The sequence below is a fragment of the Ylistrum balloti genome, unplaced genomic scaffold, assembly GCF_031769215.1.
Source record: "Ylistrum balloti isolate Yb309-2 unplaced genomic scaffold, AGI_CSIRO_Ybal_v1 Utg369702, whole genome shotgun sequence".
Taxonomy (NCBI): domain Eukaryota; kingdom Metazoa; phylum Mollusca; class Bivalvia; order Pectinida; family Pectinidae; genus Ylistrum; species Ylistrum balloti.
In genome coordinates this window covers 42811-56403 of record NW_026781932.1, presented here as the reverse complement: position 1 = coordinate 56403, position 13593 = coordinate 42811, and the positions used below count along the sequence as shown (strand labels likewise).

Here is a 13593-nt window from a genome sequence, read left to right as displayed (position 1 = left end):
TTGCCTCAATAGCCTTATATCACACTCAGCCATAACATCACATTAGTCATTTGAAGTCAGTTGTTAGGGATTTTAATTTTTTCTTATCCTGAAAGTTGATTCTTTGATATAGAAGTTTTAAGGAGTTTTCATTTGTCTTGAATTTACAAGTCTGTGGAAAATGTTATATTTTGGTATGGATTTGATTCAATCCATTTTTTCCATTACCAGAAGCATGAAAAATGAGCAATTCAATAATTTCTTGAAAATACTTCCCATGATTGAATTTAATTTCTAAGTGCTTGCTTAGAATCATGCCCGGTGTTGTGTACATGTACATGTTTATGCATGAGACAGTTTTATTAGCCCACCTGGCCCAAAGGGCTAAGTGAGGTTATGCCATACCACGGCGTCCGTCGTTGGTCTGTCCATCCGTCGTCCGTCAACTTTTCATTTAAACAACTTCTTTGGAAATGCCGAAAGGCGTAGAGTTATCATGTTTCGCTAGAAGGTTCCTTTGATAAAGCCCAACAAAGTTTGCAAAAAGAAATGACCTTGACCCATATCCAAGGTCACAGAGGTCAAATGTGTTAAGACCTTTAAACGACTACTTGCAAAATGCTGAAAGGCCTAGAATCAGTATATATGGCTTGAAGTTTCTTTGGTCAAGCCCAACAAAGTTCACAAAAAGAAATGACCTTGACCCATATTCAAGGTCACAGAGGTCAAATGTGTTAAAACCTTTAAATAACTTCTTCCAAAATACAGGAAGGCCTAGGGTCAGTATATGTGGCTGGAAGGTTCCTTTGATGAAGCCCAACAAAGTTTGCAAAAAGAAATGACCTTGACATATATTGAAGGTCACAGAGGTCAAATGTGATAAAACCTTTAAACAACTTCTTCCAAAATACCAGAAGGCCTAGAATCATTATGTTTGGCTGAAAGGTTCCTATGATAAAGCCCAACAAAGTTTGCAAATAGAAATGACATTGTCCCATATTCAAGGTTGCAGAAGTCAAATGTGTTAAAACCTTTAAACAACTTCTCCCCAAATACCGGAAGGCCTAGAATCATTATATTAGGCTAATATGTTCCTCTTATGGTGTCCTTCAAATTGTGCTTAAAGAAATGACCTTGACCAATCTTCAAGGTCACAGGGGTCAAATGTATTTAAACGTTTAAGCAATTTCTTCTGAAATATCAAAAAGCCTAGAATCATTATATTTGGTTAGTATGTTCCTTTATGAAGTCCAAGAAAGTTTTCAAAAAGAAATGACCTTGACCCATATTCAAGGTCACAGGGGTCAAATGTGTTAAACGTGGAACATATGCACAGATATAGTACTGTTGGTCAGAAAGAGCCAAGTGAGCGATACAGGCCCTCTGGGCCTCTTGTTACCATTTATTAGGATTTCTGTTTTTAATCTAACAAGTGTAATTGCATTTGCAGGTTTGAGAAGGTTCTATTTAGTGACATTGTAGAAAAAAAATTATTTACTGATTATCAATATTTACCATCCTGTGGGATTTCGTTGGATGGATCAGTATCAGTAAATTCCACTGCTGATAATATCAGTAAATTCCACTGATGATAATATCAGTAAATTCTTCTGATGATAATATCAGTAAATTCCACTGATGTTAATATCAGTAAATTCCACTGATGATAATATCAGTAAATTCCACTGATGATAATAGCAGTAAATTCCACTGCTGACAATAGCAGTAAATTCCACTGATGATAATAGCAGTAAATTCCACTGATGATAATATCAGTAAATTCCACTGCTGACAATATCAGTAAATTCCACTGATGATAATATCAGTGAATTACACTGATGATAATATCAGTAAATTCATCTGATGATAATATCAGTGAATTCTACTGATGATAATATCAGTAAATTCCACTGATGATAATATCAGTAAATTCCACTGATGACAATATCAGTAAATTTTACTGATGATAATATCAGTAAATTACACTGATGATAATGTCAGTAAATTTCACTGATGATAATATCAATAATTTGATGTATTCAAATTTACTGATATACACAAAGAAAAAAATATATGTAATGATCTTTAGTAAAAGAAATTTAGGCTAAACTAGAGAGAAAATGAAAAATGATCTGAAACCTCTACAACTATAGATTTGAAATATCGATTATACATGTATTTTTTTTCTAAACTGGTTTGTTTCTTTACTACATATTTGATATGATATTAGGTGGATGTTTTTGTGAATTGTAGGCTAATTAGTTGTAGGACAAATCCTTAATGGATGTATTGTAATTACAAGTAACAATGGGTACTGTCAATTCATGGTTTTCCAAAAATTTTGATAAAAAATACACGTTTTTCACAAAAATTACAAAACTGACGATATATTTCTTCATGCATGTTTTCTATGATTTTGTCTTTTTCTTAAAAATTGTGAAAAGTAGAAGCCATTGAAAATCAAAAAATAAATTTGCCTATACCTACGTCTTCTACTTATGTAGGTATACATGTACATTCATTTTTGTAACTGATATGATCACTTGGTAGAGAGGTGTCCCATGTTTTATGAAAACGGAGCATTTCAACAAATATATCCATGCATAATGATATCTCAAAAATTCATACATAATTTTATTTTTCAGTTAGTACCCATGTGTGGTATTAGCATTGCCATGTCCCGCCTTACTTAACAAATAATTCAATACATTGATGTAGTGTTAAGTTTCGCCTAGAGCACCTTGTGTCCCAGATCCTTTCAACTGATATTAAAAGTCCCCAACTGCACGCGGTTAGGTTGACCTGATGTCAGCCATTTGATAATTTACTCGAATCACACGAAATGCTGAAATCACATCCACTGTACAGTGTATCTGACTAAATTTCAAATTTCAAAATCTTTTTTGAAGAAAAAAAGTAATTAAAGCAATGGTTTAAACAGTGCATGATACACAAAGTCAGCCAAACCCATGAACTATTACGGAAGTTTTTTTTACTTGAAGTCTTTAAAAAAAAAATCCTTTTTATTTTGAATTTGAAGGGCTTATATATACCAACTACAGCTTCAGTGTCACCAACCTCTGTCATGTCATTACTGGTCATGGCCTTAAAAATCAAGGGCGACAGGGTGTTTTAGGTACCTCTAAAAAGGCCCTATATTCAATTCTGTTGAAAAGTTGTTACATCAATATGTATTTAGGTGATATTCAATGTTATTTTGAACAATTAATTGACTATATCAGATACAAAATTTGAATTTCAAACTTTTAAATACTGATAAAAAATAAAAGAAATATCAAGTGATTCTTTTTACTGCATTTCAACAAGTCATGTAAGATCGATATTTGGTCAACCTGACAAAATCAATTGAGTTGGTGACATCAGTAGCTTGGTGACATCAGAAGCTTGGTGACATCTGCAGCTTGGTGACATCTGCAGCTTGGTGACTCAGCAGCTTGGTGACATCAGCAGCTTGGTGACATCAGCAGCTTGGTGACATCAGCAGCTTGGTGACTCAGCAGCTTGGTGACATCAGCAGCTTGGTGACATCAGCAGCTTGGTGAATCATTAGCTTGGTGACATCAGCAGCTTGGTGACATCAGCAGCTTGGTGACTCAGCTGCTTGGTGACATCAGCAGCTTGGTGACATCAGCAGCTTGGTGAATCATTAGCTTGGTGACATCAGCAGCTTGGTGAATCATTAGCTTGGTGACATCAGCAGCTTGGTGAATCATTAGCTTGGTGACATCAGCAGCTTGGTGACATCAGCAGCTTGGTGACTCAGCTGCTTGGTGATACAACAATTGTAAACTTAAGGAAAGTGTTACAGTGAAACAGAGTTGTACAAGACTGCACAGAGACCTTGGAGAGATCAATGTCAGCATTTTGTTTGTTATTATTAGAGAAAACTGATATCCAAAGAAAAGTTGGTAGGATTTAATTGGTGTTTGTATAATATCTTTCCCAATTATCATCAAAGCATGGATTTGAATAGCTTGTTATAAACATTGTACTCTAATTTCTGGAATTTTCATACCTGATAGAGTGAAATCCATTTTTTATGATTCAGTTCCGTAAAGATGATATTTATCATTGTGACCATATTTCATATCAATTGAAATAATTTTCAAAAGGATTAGTCGATAATGCTTCATGTCTTAAGATATATGCAAACAGCATGTCTCAGAAGAACTTTAAGCATCTGGAGCAACATCAGATTTGCTTTAGTCACTGGCTTTGTAATGCCATCTTATTGTTCAAGGATATTTGTTATAAATCATGATGTTGTTCATTGTCTAATAATTTGTCAAAATGGCTGTAATCATAGTGCTCTTCCACTGGCGCAATACTTTGTACATAATGCATGTATATATTTTTAGAAAAATGTTTAAACAGAAACAATGTAATTAACCGTATTGATCAAAAATTCTGAATTTGTGTACTGTTTGATATATCACCACTAACATGTAACAATTTCTGTTAATCAATATTTCATTATTTATTACAATTCATTTTTTTCATTCATTTATTTTCTTCTTTTTCAATTGAAAGAAATAAATTTTGCAGCGCTGATGAAGTTTTTTTTTCACTCAATCATTAGGCAGATTGTCAAATTTCATATTGGCAATCTAATTGGTTGTTGTTGTTGTTTTGTTTTTCGAAAGAAACCTGACTTTATATAAATGACAGTGGAATTTGCCAAACGATTGGCGATTATAAAAGGACTTGTCGCTATAAATGGAAATTCTGATCGATGTTTGTGTTTATTTAAAGAAGAAAAAATGTGTTGATTTGTCAATGTTGATTTCCAAGTTATCTCTGTTGTGTGATATTTAAAGTGATTAGTATATATGTATCAACAAATATGAAAAGCTGATCAAAATGTTTGAAAGTTATGATTTAATTATAAAACTGTTTTGAGTTGAAAAAAAAATGTTTTATTTCCTTTTTTCTTTATCCATAGCTGACCCCTGAATTAGGAATTCTTGCCTCACCCCACTTGGCTTATACATATTTTTACATTTTATACAAAAAATCTTAATGGAGATTACACCTGCTTACATTCACATCTTATGTAATTCAACTCTAAGCGGGTTTTAAACGTGATCAGATTAAAGGCACACCTCACCAAATACTAAAGGTAAATATTTAATTTTGTTGTAACTGAGTTATTAGTGTAACCCTGGTAAACTACTAGCCGCAATACACCACTCGGCTAGGGAGAACTTCTCTTTAGCTCGATTGGTTGAGCGTGAGACTAGTAAGCAAGGGGTCCCGGGTTCGATTCCTAGCGGAGGCATTGAGATGAAAAATGACCTCTGTTACATTGTAGGGACCCGGGAATAGTACTTAGCCATGCCCCACCGGCATCGCTGTGACCCCTGGAAAATCCAGGACGAGTTATTTCCTGGAGGGGGAGTATGTAACCCTGGTCCCTACATGGGCACCACTCAGTGACATATTATATCGGCCGTATTTATGTAAAAATGTAAACACGCCGCCATCGCCATCGTGACCAAATGCTTTTGGCACGTCACCGAAGTCGGTTCTAAAGGAAATTTAATGTGAGTGTAACCGATGTCCACAACAGCTACTAGGAGTGCATGTTTTTAAGATTTTGTAAAACTACAAATGCTCATGAAAAATGAATTCCTTATGTTAAAAAATAGTGCATTATGTATGACGATTTTCTGTAAGTACTATCTGTTGATTTAGCAACTTTACAGAAAAAATACAGATAAATAACTGAATTATTATCCGAACTCAGAATGGATGAAATATGGGAAAGTATTGACCAAAGAAAGATTCACACTTTACAATGTAGATTGTTTAAAAAAAGTACTAGAAGAATGAGACCGCGCGTTCCGGAAGGGTAGGTGTCTTCCTACTTCGTCGTGGCACCATGTAAATCTTGGTCTGTCCAAGTAAGTTAGGTCATGTTTTCAAATGAGAACAATAAGTACAGCGAAATGACCTGACATACTCTCGGGCTTTGAAAAGGTAGACTTCATATCCCACAAGGAAAGGGAATATTTTCCAGTAGATGTGACGATCGACTTTAGGTGATCTTTTTCAGCTTGTATCTCTTGAATATAACAGAGACGTTATATATGTCTCTGGTTATTTTAACAAAAGTCATCGTCATTTTGGACGAAAATCATGAAATTGAGAAGACACTGAATATCGAGTGAACTGCGACATATAAACGCCATTGTTTGAAGTAGCAGATAAAGCTGCTATCTAGAAAAGGAAAATTCATAATCGGTTAATCATTTTGATCATACAGCTAGGAGGAGATCTGGTCCTCTGACTTACAGCAGAAGGACTTGTCGTGTCCGGGATTTCAATTACTGATTGGTTTAACCGTTTGACATGGTAAATGAAATTCTTGTTGAATTAAATTCGAAGATATGAATGTATCTAAAAGTATCTATATATGTATATATGTACGTATATATGTATGTATGTATGTATGTATGTATGTATGTATGTATGTATGTATGTATGTATGTATGTATGTTTACATATATATATGTACATATATGTATGTACTATATATGTATATATGTACCTATATATGATGTATGTATGTATGTATGTATGTATGTATGTATGTATGTATGTATGTATGTATGTATGTATGTATATATGTACATATATGTATGTACGTATATATGTATATATGTACGTATGTATGTATGTATATATGTACGTATATATGTAATGTATGTAATGTATGTATGTATGTATGTATGTATATATATGTATGTATGTATGTATGTATGTATGTATGTATGTATGTATGTATGTATGTATGTATGTATGTATGTATGTATGTATGTATCTATGTATGTATGTATGTATGTATGTATGTATGTATGTATCTATGTATGTATGTATGTAACATGTATGTATGTATGTATCTATGTATGTATCTATGTATATATGTATGTATGTATGTACGTATGTATGTAAGTATGTATGTATCTATGTATGTATGTATGTATGTATGTATACATGTATGTATGTATGTATCTATGTATGTATCTATGTATATATGTATGTATGTATGTACGTATGTATGTATCTATGTATGTATGTATGTATGTATGTATGTATGTATGTATGTATGTATGTATGTATGTATGTATGTATGTATGTATGTATGTATGTACGTATGTATGTACGTATGTATGTACGTACGTATGTACGTATGTATGTACGTATGTATGTACGTATGTATGTACGTATGTATGTATGTATGTATGTATGTATGTATGTATGTATGTATGTATGTATGTATGTATGTATGTATGTATGTATGTATGTATGTATGTATGTATGTATGTATGTATGTATGTATGTATGTATGTATGTATGTATGTATGTATGTATGTATGTACGTATGTATGTATGTATGTATATGTGTATGTATGTATGTATATATATATGTATGTATGTATGTATGTATGTATGTATGTATGTATGTATGTATGTATGTATGTATGTATGTATGTATGTATGTATGTATCTATGTACATGTATGTACGTATGTATGTATGTATGTATGTATGTATGTATGTATGTATGTATGTATGTATGTACGTATGTATGTACGTATGTACGTATGTATGTATGTATGTATGTATGTATGTATGTATGTATGTATGTATGTATGTATGTATGTATGTATGTATGTGTGTGTGTGTGTGTGTGTATGTATCTATGTATGTACGTGCTGAGTTTTTAGTTGTGTGAGAGTTTTGGATTTCCAGTTTTAGACCCTGTAACCAGTGTTGGATAAACAGTTCTGTATAATAGTTTTCGTCTTCTTAACTTGTCCTATTTATAGCCTTTGTCTCACCGACGAACGTCAGTGTTCTGGTGACGTCAAAGTTTACACAAACTTCCTTTGATAAGGATACCAAATCATAGCTACCAAGTTGGACGTAAGGATGAATGTCCTAAATTTAGTCTCAAAGTTTTAGACTATTGCAGTGGGAACACAGACAGAAATCTTACGCCCTCCCTTTAAAGGCTACTATTGACATACAACCTGAATATATATATCCCTGTGTAAAACATACAGGCTTACATCAAGGGATTTGGATACTAGCCGATAACTACTACCATCCTGCATTCAGTAAGGACTCGCTGTGATTTATATGGTTGTTTGCGAACGATAATAATTTCAAGTCATCAGATTTTAAAAGGCAACTTTATTGACTGTTATTTCAAAGCAATAACTAAACACTGTATAAACGTTCTTTAAAAAGTAAAGTTATAAACATTGAATTGTCAAAATGTTGCGATCACAAAATCATATTTTAAAACTTTCGTGTGTTTTATTCCTCAGCAAAGCTTTGCTTTTTCAGATATCGGGAAGTCTATATATGAAACCATTTGAACAGCAGTAAGTTTTTTTATATAATATCTCCTCTAGCTCATGGTTACATCATGGACATACATCGTACATTTTATGTCCAGATGATCATAATGTTGCTTAAATCCACGTTAGAGACATGTGATGTACGGTATGTGGCAACGTTTGGACGCATGCGCCCATTTCATGAGTTTATCCAAGTCAAATTACATGTATATTTTAATCAAATTTATACACTTCGAATGCAGTTGGTTCGCCGTCGGAAGTGATGAGAAACTCGTGTCTGGTAGGGTGGAACACAATACCGTGCGGACGGGTTATGTTGTGTTGCATTTTCATGAGAATACGTCCACCAGTTCCGTCTTTAAATATCTGATGAACATGGCCAGTCTCGCGTGAGCACACGTAAGCATTCCCAAATTGATCGCACGCTATCCCTGATACGCCTCTAAGATCTTCATCTTGATAACGAAAACCGGAAGTCCCATCTAGCTTCATGCAAACGACGTTGTCACCATCTTTAAACCAGAAGCTGTTCGACCGTGGGCAGGCCGCCACGTACGTACACACTCCGTTGGTAGGAAATGAATTCAGCGAGGTACCATCAACAGAAATCATTTCGATGGAGTTAGGACATCCTGCTAGTATGACGTCATCAATCACGGAAATACCCCACGTTCCTTTCGGAACTTTGAGTTTATCTTTATACTCGATGGAATCTTTGTCCAGGCTATATCGGTAAATGTCTTTATCAAAGTAGTACCCAACAGCTATGAAAACACTCTGTTGCTTGTCGCTATATACTATGTCACTTGGAGGTTTGTCAATGGGCATGGCTTTCTCGATCTTGTAGTTTTTGTCAAACAGAAGCAGACGTCGATGTTTCTGATCAGCCATGAGGCATTTCCCGCTTGGAAGGTGGGCACCTCCTGTAAGTTTGGCGGCCTGTTTCCCTCCTAGCATCTCTACAACCCTTGATACTGATCGCTGCGTCAGGTCTGCTGGCTCCTCTGGAATTATCTGCTCAATGATGGTATCCATATCTTTAACAGTTGATTCTAGATTCTTTGTTATTTTGAAAGTGCGTGAAGATCTCATTTCCGCAACGGAAACGCCACCATAGCTACGAACAGCTTCGACGGCTTTATCGTCAAGTAAATCAATATGCACATCCATGTCAACTTCCATAATATCAGCATCTTTTTCAAATATAGTTCTCATGTCATGGATGTGAGCCTTTACTTGTGCTTTAACCATTTCTTGGGCGATAAATACTTGATTTGTCAGTGATTTTTCCTGGAGTACTGAAACGAGAGTACAACTGTTGTCCAGATCTAAGGAGAACATCTGTGTGTGTCTTAATGCCGAGACTAGTTTCCGGCGATTGTCTTCCCATTCAAGATGTAGATTTTCCTGAAAATCTTCCAACAAGTCATCAAGTTTGGTCTTTGCATCTTCCACCATTGTCTGCATAACCGTTAGAAGTTTCGCGTTTTCGCAGTCGAGAGATTTAATATTTTCCTCTTTAATTTCACGTAATTCCTCAATCTGTGTTCTGATTTCATTTAGTTTCCGCGTCGTTGCTTCAGCAACAGTACTTGCGCCATGCGGTGTGACGTCATCAATTGACGTCATTCTTTTACATCCTTGATGGCTATTTGAGGTACAAGATGAGCAACAAAGAGCTTTGTGATCCCGGCAGAACATATCTATAACTTTTCTGGGATGTGATTTGCAGAAAATATCGACGTTTCCACCAGGTGATGAACCGGTACTTGCTTCGATGGAACTGAGTGTATGACTAGTTGTGTATCTGTTTCGCTGATGATAGTTTTTACATGAGCCACATAGAGACTGGGAGCAGTTAAAGCACTGATAAGTAGCTCTCTTTTGTTCCTTGAGCATTTTGCACGGGTCACACAAGGTGTTAAAATGTGAAGTCGTCTGTGACAGAGACGTATTGACCAAAGACTCAAATAATTTGTTCACCGGGAATAGACTTGCCCATTCATCCAAGGGAACAGTATTGTTTGACACGGGAGTTATCTGCGCACAGGCGGGACAAGGAAACTCCTTATCCCCTGCTACAAGCCCGAGAGATCCGATGTAATCCTGGAGGCAACCGTTACAGAAGGTGTGATGACACGGAAGCATTCTCGGAGTGTCATACACCTCAGAACAGAGCAAACACAGCAATCGAACAGCAGGAAATGATGCGGCCATATTGAACGCCTGTTCCGAAACTGTGATGACGCTGAACCCAGATCAGGACTAAGCATGTTATCGGTATCAGGTGACAGTAATCTCAAGCCATAGGACACTAATGCTAACAATGTTATTAAATATGTACACTATGTAGCTGATAGGAAGGGCAAGGAGCGTATTTCACATCAATATTGAAATATTCATTTCATGGAGAACAAGATGTGCTTATGAAAAGCTATGCCCCCATAAGATGTGTTTATGAAACGCTATGCCCCCATAAAATGTGCTTATGAAACGCTATGCCCCCATAAGATATGCTTATGAAATGCTATGCCCCCATAAGATGTGCTTATGAAATGCTATGCCCCCATAAGATGTGCTTATGAAATGCTATGCCCCCATAAGATGTGCTTATGAAACGCTATATCCCCATAAGATGTGCTTATGAAACACAATGCCCCCATAAGATGTGCTTATGAAATGCTATGCCCCCATAAGATGTGCTTATGAAATGCTATGCCCCCATAAAATGTGCTTATGAAATGCTATGCCCCCATAAGATGTGCTTATGAAAAGCTATGCCGCCATAAAATGTGCTTATGAAATGCTATGCCCCCATAAGATGTGCTTATGAAATGCTATGCCCCCATAAAATGTGCTTATGAAATGCTATGCCCCCATAAGATGTCGTTATAAAACGCTATGCCACCGGCTGCAATAAAATTCGGAAGCGGTCATTATAACTGTACTGTTTAAGGCGTGTCCGAAAAAATGCCTTTTTCTGACTTCAAACAGAAATGAAATAGTTATATGTAGTAATTAAAGTGATAATTTGATGGTCGTTAGTATCCCTTGCAGTTTCGTTATTGTTAACCGTTTCTCCTATTTGAGAACATATGACATTGCATATTTCTACTAGGAACAATATTAACATGGCGGATGTTGTCGATGAAGCATAAGACGCATATTCTTTCGGAACACATGATCTTCTCCTAAGTGTCATTTTCAGAGGTCTCCATACAAATATTTCTTTTGTTTATACTTTTTCGAAACGAAATTTTGTCGATAAATCGCTACTTTCAGGTTGGTTTTAGCAAAGCAGCCGGCACTGAAGGTTTCCTAATATATGTTATCAATTGATGTATATATTATTTGTATTTGTATTGTACTAACTCAATGAAATAAAAAATATTTACGTTTGACACGTTTCGATTTTAAGCTAAAACTTAGCTAGTACTGACGTAATGATACATGATACAACACCCTTAAAACAGCCCCTTTCAGAAAAAAAACTGTATATCTCGTCCTTGGTAAAAAAAAATAGAAAAGGGTTGCAGAAGGAATTCATTCCCAAATAATTAGAATTACTTCGACAGGAATCAAACGATTCCTCGACTTCAAAGAAGTACGAGTGACTGTTTATATACACAATGGTATTGCTATATTAGCAAATACTGTTTATTTCCACGAGCGAGTCATGATATTTATCAATGAATTCCTTCACGTTTGAGTACAGTACTCATATCAGCAGTATGTAAACTCTTTGGTCGCCGTAAGATAAACGGTAGTGATAACTGGTTACATATATAGATCTATGTACATATAATTCAACACATCAAACGAGAGGTAGTCCGTGAGATGAATACTCGGCCGGCTCACGGTCGATCCCATAAAACAATACTTACTACACTGATTTCTCACGCTCCTGATGCATCTACCCTTCAAAGTTCATCAGTTAAATGCCATACTACTTTATTATCAATGGTGAAATTAAATCTATATTTACTTTTCTGATAGTATATCAACAATAGCTTCATAATGCTAATATACCTTCTCAAAACTGTAGAATCTGTTTACCATCTCGTCACACTATTTTCGACTCTAGTATACATAGGATTATAGTGCAGCCGAAAAAGTTGGTCGATTCCTTACCATCTCGAACACTACGCACGTCTGTGCTAGTATGCTCCACACTTGTCCTTTGTCTGATGAAGGTGGCCGTGTAGTTATCGAAACATCACACTATAATCTTCTACTGGTTGTTTTATCAGAACTTCTATTCCATTGACATTACCAACCCGAAGAAAATGTTTCAAATCTTCTCAAAACTATTAGTCGCCTTCGGTCACTTTTGGACCAAATTCCATTTGTTTGAACTGTACCAATTGGAATTACATCTCTCAAAATCACACGGCTAATGATGGCATGTTCATATTTACACGTGATCATAGAAAGTGTTCATGGCATTTTAAGTACAAATAAAATGGCCGTTACTGGACAACTATCTATAAACGAAATCTGTAAAAATCATAGCAACAGAAAAAAATACAGCTGTACAGTTTATTTGTGTCCGTTTTTTAATCACTGCTCTGACATTTAAGTTCTATTCTGATCAACAACAGTTAAGCTTGATGACGTCACATTTGTAAATCTTATTTTGTTAATGTTATCAGTGTATTTCAAACCTTCTCTTCAACCAATGTATTCTTAAAACGTCTTCTAATCCCCCTGCTTTATTTACCCTGTAAAAATCGATATTTCTGTAACTTTTAATTCCGCTATTGTTTACACACAGGCAATACATATTTAAACCTCTTGTCTGTGTGTGATCAGATCCACACTAGATAATCCTCACCTGTGCTGTGATTGTGCATTATTTATTTTGTACTTCCTGGTGTAATTCTGAGACATTCGCATTGATTAAGGATATCTAGTTATTTGATAACTTCGCACAGCCTGATATTTTTATACATTGTACGGAAAGATTAAACAATAAACATGTATATGCTATTTAACCTTACAAGCTTAATGCTGATTATACCTTGATATCTGTGACAGACTGTTGAGGTTTTATAAAAAAAATATATAAAAATTTATTGATATACTTCATGTTGTTTGACTATCGACATGCGGTCAAATTTCTTGTGTCTTGTTATCAACATGTAGGATAAAGTATGGGGAGAGACATGGGACTGCAAAGTTGTATATTAATACAGATAAAGGGTTCAGGTAACCGACTCTCTAAT

General features: G+C 35.3%; 1 protein-coding gene across 1 annotated transcript; it reads right to left on the bottom strand.

Annotated features, from left to right (window-relative positions):
• Positions 1-586: 586 nt before the first annotated feature.
• On the bottom strand, positions 587-10585 carry LOC132565223 (E3 ubiquitin-protein ligase TRIM56-like). The gene is made up of 3 exons (XM_060229859.1): positions 8668-10585; positions 3681-3733; positions 587-658 (listed from the first exon to the last, which is right to left on the bottom strand). Exons 1-3 carry the CDS (start codon positions 10583-10585, stop codon positions 587-589), a joined length of 2043 nt encoding a protein of 680 aa, XP_060085842.1.
• Between the last annotated feature and the right edge of the window lie 3008 nt (positions 10586-13593).

Excerpts from the sequence above, each read along its gene's own strand:
- LOC132565223 (XM_060229859.1), bottom strand. The coding sequence starts at position 10,585 with ATGGCCGCATCATTTCCTGCTGTTCGATTGCTGTGTTTGCTCTGTTCT. Across the intron at positions 3,734-8,667 it reads CAACATAACCCGTCCGCACG|CTGCTGATGTCACCAAGCTA; the intron begins GTATTGTGTTCC and ends GATGTCACCAAG. Across the intron at positions 659-3,680 it reads CTGCTGATGTCACCAAGCTA|TTTGTTGGGCTTGACCAAAG; the intron begins ATGATTCACCAA and ends CTTTTTGTGAAC.